Below are 7,208 nucleotides of genomic sequence, written 5' to 3'. Positions count from 1 at the left end.
TTCAGGCAATTCACTCACCTCAGCCTCCCAAGGCGCGGGATTACAGGCTGAGCCACCGAGCCCGGCTGGAATTAATACTTTATAAACCAATTCATTTAACAAAAGCTTTCATCATGTTAGTGAAACTGATCCTTTCAACCATCCTGGAAGGCAGGAGGCTTTAACATCTTTCAGCCTTAGTTTCTTCTGTTAATTTATCCATAGTCTCACTGTTAGTAAATAGGAAGGCAAGAACGGATCTAGATTTTTTTTTTGAGTCAGTCTCACTCTGTAGCCCAGGCTGCAATGCAGTGGCTGCTCACCACCACCACAGCCTCAACCTGCTGGTCTCAAGTGATTCTTCCACCTCAACCCATGTAGCTGGAACCACAGGCATGTGCCACCAGGCCCAGCTGATTTTTTTATTTATTGTAGAGATGAGGTCTCACCATGTTGCTCAGGCTGGTCTCAAACCCCTGACTTCAGGTAATTCTCTCGCCTCCGCCTCCCAAAGCGCTGGGATTACAGGCGTGAGTCACTGTGCCTGGCATTTATCATAATTTTATAAATACAAATACATACGTGATTATGCTATTACTTACATCTTTAACAAGCCTCAGAGCCTATTTTAAGGATCACAAAAATGACTATCTGGAAATAACATGAAAGGATTAGAACCAAACTTCCTGGAATATATGGGTAGGTTAGATAAAAATTAAGAGGGAAATGTACTTACCCGTTTTGAAGGACAGTGTTCAATCTTTTCATCTGTCATCTTTCCACTTTTAAGTGCTTTTCTTGGGTGCTTGATAGTTGTTTTTATGGCAGGTCGACATACATAGTTCTCCAAGTTCTTTGGAGGTTTTTTAGTTCTCTTAGCCTGTAGGCCAATTTTCAACTTTAAATTTCCCTCTGAAAAGTTTGTTTCTTTCACTGAAAACTGTTGCTGTGCATCAGTCAAACCATCCTCTTTCCCTGCTTCAATGTTTCTTTCCCGATTTCGTTTGCGAAGGTCCTCTTCCTCCTTTGTGTTTTTCTCTAGTTCTACTTCTCTCTTATTGACCAGTGTGCCAGTACTGATGGCAGAAGGACTCTTTCTTGAAAAACCTTCGGAATCTGAACCCAATCCTAACATAGCAGTATTTCTAGGGTCCATCACAAGCGTATGTTACTGCCAAGGAATCTTATGAGAATTTTACAGAACTGTGTTCCATAAAAAACAGGGATCTCCAAAACTTGCAACCAGCATCTTTTTCTGCAGAATAGACAATAACAAAAATTTATCAGAAAAGAGGCAACTACTGATCAACATGAGAAATGGGTATGGGGGAAGGGGACAAGGAGTCAGAAAACACCCCCAAATCACAGTTAAAACAAATCAAAATGTAGTTCAGATCAGATTTAAATTCTTTTATTTACAAATACATATAAAATTTCAAAGTTTTTTTTTTTTTAATTGGAGCCTCACTCTGTGGCCTAGGCTGGAGTGCAGTGGCATGCTCACGGCCACCACTCACAGCCACGCTCACACACTCTGTGGCCTAGGCTGGAGTGCAGTGGCATGCTCACGGCCACCGCTCACAGCCACGCTCACAGCCTCAACCTGCTGGGTTTAAGTGATCTTTCCACATCAGCCTTCCAAGTAGTTGGAACTATAGGCACGCAATATCACACCCAGCTAATTTTTTAAAAAATTTACTGTAGAGGCGAGTTCTCCAGAAGTTGCCCAGGCTGGTTGCAAACTCCTGAGCTTAGACAATCCTCTCGCTTTGGCCTCCCAAAGTTCTGGGATTATAGACTTGAGCCACTGCACCTGGCCAGGATAAGTATTTTCTAGACATCATGAACAAGCTGTAGTGGTATGGTGCAATGAAAATTTAAGAACCACTGTTATAACTCAAGTAAGAAGCAACTGGTCAGGCATGGTGGCTCATGCCTGTAATCCCAGCAATTTGGGAGGCTGAGGTGAGAGGACTGATTGAGCTCAGGAGTTCAAGACAACATAGTGAGTTCACTAGACAACATAGTGAGACCTCATCTCTACAAACAAAAAAATCCCAAAAATAGCTGGGCATGGTGGCGCACGCCTGAAGTCCCTGCTACTCCAGAGACTGAGCACAGGAGGTTGAGGTTGCAGTGAGCTGTGATCATGCCACTGTATTTCAGTCTGGGTGACAAAGTGAGATACTGACTCAAAAAAAGAAGCAACTGATGTTCAAACAGACACAGCCTAAGATAAGAATAACTTCATATATTTTGACACTTCTTCTTGGTTTTTTTTTTTGCTGCTTTTTGTTTTCACTTGGGGTCTCATTCTGTTATCCAGGCTGGAGTACAGTGACACAATCATGGATCACCACAGCCTCAAACACCTGGGCTTAAGTGCTCCTTCTGCCTCAGTCTTCCAAGTATCCAGGACTACAGGTCCACACCACCACATTCAGTTAATTTTTTTATTTTTTGTAGAGATGAAGTCTCACTATGTTGCCTAGGCTGGTCTCAATCTCCTAGACTCAAGCAATCCTCCGTTTCAGACTCCCAAAGAGGTGGGATTGCAAAGGTAAGCCGCTGTGCCTGGCCATAAAGGAATATATTTACTACAATTTAGTTAAATAAAATCATTTTTATCAAAGGCAAAAAAATAATTTTTTAGGCTGGTTTCAGTGTTCCAATTTTTTTATAAGAGATAATCAGGCTTTTTTAGGCTGGGATTCTTACACGGGAATTATCTCTTTTGCTAGCACAGAATTCAACTCTGAATTCATTCACTTGTCCTTTCAAAAATATTGAATTGTTTTATTTGGTTTTAGATTCGTTAGTCAGCCTTATGATTGATTATATGGTAATCCAGTTTCCTGAGGATCTTTATTTATAAGAAGAGGGTGAGGAGTGCCTTGTGTAGATTCTCACTTTATGTGTATCACCTATTGTAAAATAATAGATTGCATACTAATTAAAAATATTTTATGGGCTGGGTGTGGTGGCTCAAGCCTATAATCCCAGCACTTGGGGAGGCCAGGGTGAGGGAATTGTCTGAGCCCACGGGATCGAGAACAGCCTGGGCAACTTGGTGAGACCTCATTGCTACAATAAATCAAAAAAATTAGCTGGGCATGGTAGCACACACCTGTAGTTCCGGCTATTTGGAAGGCTGAGGCGGAAGGATTGCCTGAGCCCAGCAGGATGAGGCTGCAGTGGCCGTGAGTGTGTCACTGCACTCCAGCCTGGGTGGACAGAATGAGACTCCAACTCAAAAAAAAAAAAAAATTATGTATTTAGGAAATTGACACATGCCAACTGACTTTGCATTTAGGAAAACTTGTAAAATTTCTGGCTTTTACATTTTTATAACAATAGTTATGAATCACTTGTATAATTATTTCATGTTTTTCCTTCTCACTAGAGAATAAACCTCCCAAGTTTAAGAACTGGGTCTGTTTTTTGTTTTGTTTTCCCCCGGGAGTTGAAGTCTCTTCAGCTCTGTTGCCCAGGCTGGAGTGCAGTGGCTCTCTCATGGCCACTGCAGCCTTGACCTGCTGGACTCAGGCGATTCTTCTGCCTCAACCTTCCAAGTAGTTGGAACTACAGGTGTGTGCCACCACTCCCAGCTAATTTTTTTATTTATTGTAGAGATGAGGTCTCGCCACGTTGCTCATGCTGGTCTTGAAACCCTGGGCTCAGGCAGTCTTCTTGCATCTACCTCCCAAAGTGCTGGGATTACAGACATGAGCCACCGCGCCCGGTCAAGAAACTGTATCTGTTTTGTTGAATACTATATTTATGGAGTATAGCACAATGCCTGGCACATAATAGAGGTTCAGAAATATTTTTTTATGTTTTTGAGTTGGAGTCTCACTCTCTCTCCCGGCCACGCAGCCTCAGCCTGCTGGGCTCTGGCGATCCTTCCGCCTCAGCCTTCCAAGTAGCTGGAACTACAGGTGCGCGCTACCATGCCTGGCTAATTTTTTGATTTATTGTAGAGATGAGGTCTTGCCTGCCCAGGCGGGTCTCAAACCCGCGGGCTCAGGCAATCCACTCACCCTGGCCTCCCCAAGTGCTAGGATTATAGGCTTGAGCCACCACACCCAGCCCATAAAATATTTTTAATTAGTATGCTATTATTTTACGATAAGTGATACACATAAAGTGAGAATCTACACAAGGCACTCCTCACCCTCTTCTTATAAATAAAGATCCTCAGGAAACTGGATTACCATATAATCAATCATAAGGCTGACTAATGAATCTAAAACCAAATAAAACAATTCAATATTCTTGAGGACTAACTGAACAGCAGTCCTTTCAAAGCATATGTCTGACTCAAGATCTAGGATTAGTATCTGGAAAGAGAACATCTCATCCCTTAGAAAGTTTCACTTTTTCTTTTTTTTTTTTGAGTTGGAGTCTCAGTCGTCCAGACTGGAGTGCAGTGGCCGCTCCCGGTCACCGCAGCCTCGACCTGCTGGGCTCCGGCAATCCTTCCGCCTCGGTCTTCCAAGTAGCGGGAATTACAGGTGTGTGCAACCACGCCAGGCTAATTTTTTTATTTATTGTAGAGATGAGGTCTCACCAAGTTTGCCCAGGCAGGTCTCGAACCCGCAGGCTCAGCCAATTCATTCACCTTGGCCTCCCAAAGCGCGGGATTACAGGCTGAGCCAAGCCTGGTTAATAGTTTCACTTTTGAAGTAGAATATTTTATAAGCTATGTGTATTATGGCTTTTCTTTCCAAAAGATTTAGGTTCTTAGGAGCAAATACCATATGACATAACTGTTTAACAACTCCCAGAAGGTGTGTAGGCCAGTATGGTGGCTCACACATGTAATCTAATCATTTTAGGAGGCCAAGGCAGGAGGACTGCTTGAGCCCAGGACTTCGAGACTAGCCTAGGCAATATAGTGAGATCTTGTCTATACAAAAAAATGCAAAAATTAACCAGACATGGTGGATAATAGTTGTAGTTCCAGCTACTCAGGGGGTTGAGGTGGGAGGACTGCCTGAGCCCAGGAGGCCAAGGTTGCAGTGAGCCAGAACTCCAGCCAGGGTGACAAACTGAGACCCTGGTCTTAAAAAAAAAAAAAAGAATGCAAGTAAAACAGCTAGCCCGATGACTGGTAATACAGCAAGGATTTAATAAAAGGTACCAATAATTTAGTAGCAGCAGCAGTAGAATTTTAAGTAGTTACTCAACAAACATTGGCCGACTGAGTAAACTCTTTAGGTATTATCACTCCATCTAATCATACAAACAGCTGAAAGAATAATCCTCCAATCATTCCACTCTAATGATTCTTGCTCTCTACCACTTCACATGTTAACATTTCACAACGGCTTTTAGGACTTTTCATAGACTGGCTCTACTATAGCTATTCAAATGTTTATCCTTACTTCCCAAATGCTCCCTCCCCCCATGATTTAGTCAATTCAGTTTTCTTTACTTTCCCCTATAAATCGTGTTCACTTCTGCTTTTGTATCATGTTTTCTCTCCCTTTAGAAATACAAAGTCCCAACAGCCTCCTATATGCCCTGCTGCTTATTCCCTCTCGCGTGGAACTGCCACCTCGCTGGGGCTCGACATGGACCCCAGCTGCTTCTGCACAGCTGGTGACTCCTGTGCCCGTGCTGGCTCCTGCAAGCGCAGAGTGAAAATGCTGCTCCTGCTGCCCCGTGGGCTGTGTCAAGCATGCCTAAGGCTATATCTGCAAAGAGGCATCAGACAAGTGCAGCTGCTGTGCTTGGTATCGGAAGACCCTGATCTCAGATGGAGGTGGAGTAACATGTATAAACCTGGATTTTTTTTTTATACAGTTCTGACCCTTTTGCTACATTTAATTTCCATAAAATATGTGAATTATGCCAGAAAAAAAAAGAAATACAAAATCCTATGTTTTTCATGATGGGTTCGCAATCCGAAAACCCCAAAAAACTGAAAACTAAAAGTTTTTACATAAGCTAGTGATAAAACTCAATGCTCAGAGCATTTTAGTCTTAATTACCACAATTTCTATGAACATTCCTAAATTATAATACAGAAGTATTAATGTAGTTGATTAAGGAATGATACTCCAAACACCACAGAGGCAGTTCACTTAATCTACATTACCTTTCCAGAAGTCCAAAAAAATTTATGTAATCAAAGATTTTAAATAATGATTGTAGGCTTATGCTCTCAGACCTACATTTAAGCCTACACTGACCTGCTCCTTCCTGAATATTGATTATCCATATAAAATTACAATTGGGGCAATTAACTTTTTTTCTTACTCCATAATTGTCAGCTACATCTCCAAACAAACTACAATTGTCCCTTAGTATCGTTGGAGGATTGGTTCCAGGACAGATACCAAAATCCAATGATGCTCAAGTCACTTACATAAAATGGTGCATTTGCAAATAATCTATGCACATTCACTCGTATACTTTAAATAATCTCTAGAGTATTTATATAATACAAATGTAAATGATATATAAATAGTTATACTATATTTTAAAAATGTGTATTGTCTCTTACTGTTGTATTTTTCTTTTTTGCTTTTTTCTAATATTTTCAATTTACGATAGACTGAATCCGCAGATGCGGAACCATGGATAGGGAAGGTCAACTGCATAATTAAAATGTGAGCTTCATGAGGGTGGGGTCCCCTTCTGCCTTGATTACTACTGTATCTCCAACACCTGAAACAACAAATAGCATATAATTTATTTTATTTTATTTTTTATTATTATTATTTTTTTTTAGTTTAAGTTTCACTCTGTCGCCCAGACTGAGTGCAGTGGCATGCTCCCTGCCACCGTAGCCTCGACCTGCTGGGTTCTGGCGATCCTTCCACTTAGCCTTCCAAGTAGCTGGAACTACAGGTGTACGCTACCACGTCTGGCTAATTTTTTGATTTATTGTAGAGATGGGGTCTCACCAAGTTGCCCAGGCAGGTCTCGAACCCGCGGGCTCAGGCAATCCACTCACCTCGGCCTCCCAAAGCACGGGATTACAGGCTGAGCCACCGAGCCTGGCCACAGCACATATTTTAGTACCCAATAAATAAGTCAATGAATGGATAAATTTTAAGTTCCCTGTAGTTTCTAACACAATGTTTAGAAAAAAGGAAATGTTTCTTTTTTTCTATTTTACATAACTTTATCTTGTGTTACAATGAAAACTCTATACATAAGATTTGTTTTTTTTTTTTTTGAGTTAGAGTCTCACTCTGTCGCCCAGACTGGAGTGCAGT

The 7,208-nt window shown here is 41.6% G+C and overlaps 1 protein-coding gene across 3 annotated transcripts in view; it reads right to left on the bottom strand.

Annotated features, from left to right (window-relative positions):
• ASH1L (ASH1 like histone lysine methyltransferase) overlaps positions 1–7,208 on the bottom strand; it is a 202,012-nt gene that overhangs the window by 182,277 nt on the left and 12,527 nt on the right. For all 3 annotated transcript variants that reach the window (XR_002481715.1, XM_008053776.1, XM_008053777.1), the window contains exon 2: positions 716–1,234. Coding sequence is in view for 2 of the 3 variants with exons in the window: in XM_008053776.1 (XP_008051967.1) it covers positions 716–1,135 (420 nt within the window). In the remaining variant the exon portion in view is untranslated. The remainder of the gene's footprint in view (positions 1–715; positions 1,235–7,208) is intronic.

This window comes from Carlito syrichta, unplaced genomic scaffold (assembly GCF_000164805.1).
Source record: "Carlito syrichta isolate Samal-C Ts95f unplaced genomic scaffold, Tarsius_syrichta-2.0.1 Scaffold288448, whole genome shotgun sequence".
Classification (NCBI taxonomy): domain Eukaryota; kingdom Metazoa; phylum Chordata; class Mammalia; order Primates; family Tarsiidae; genus Carlito; species Carlito syrichta.
This window is presented reverse-complemented; position numbering and strand designations above follow the sequence as displayed.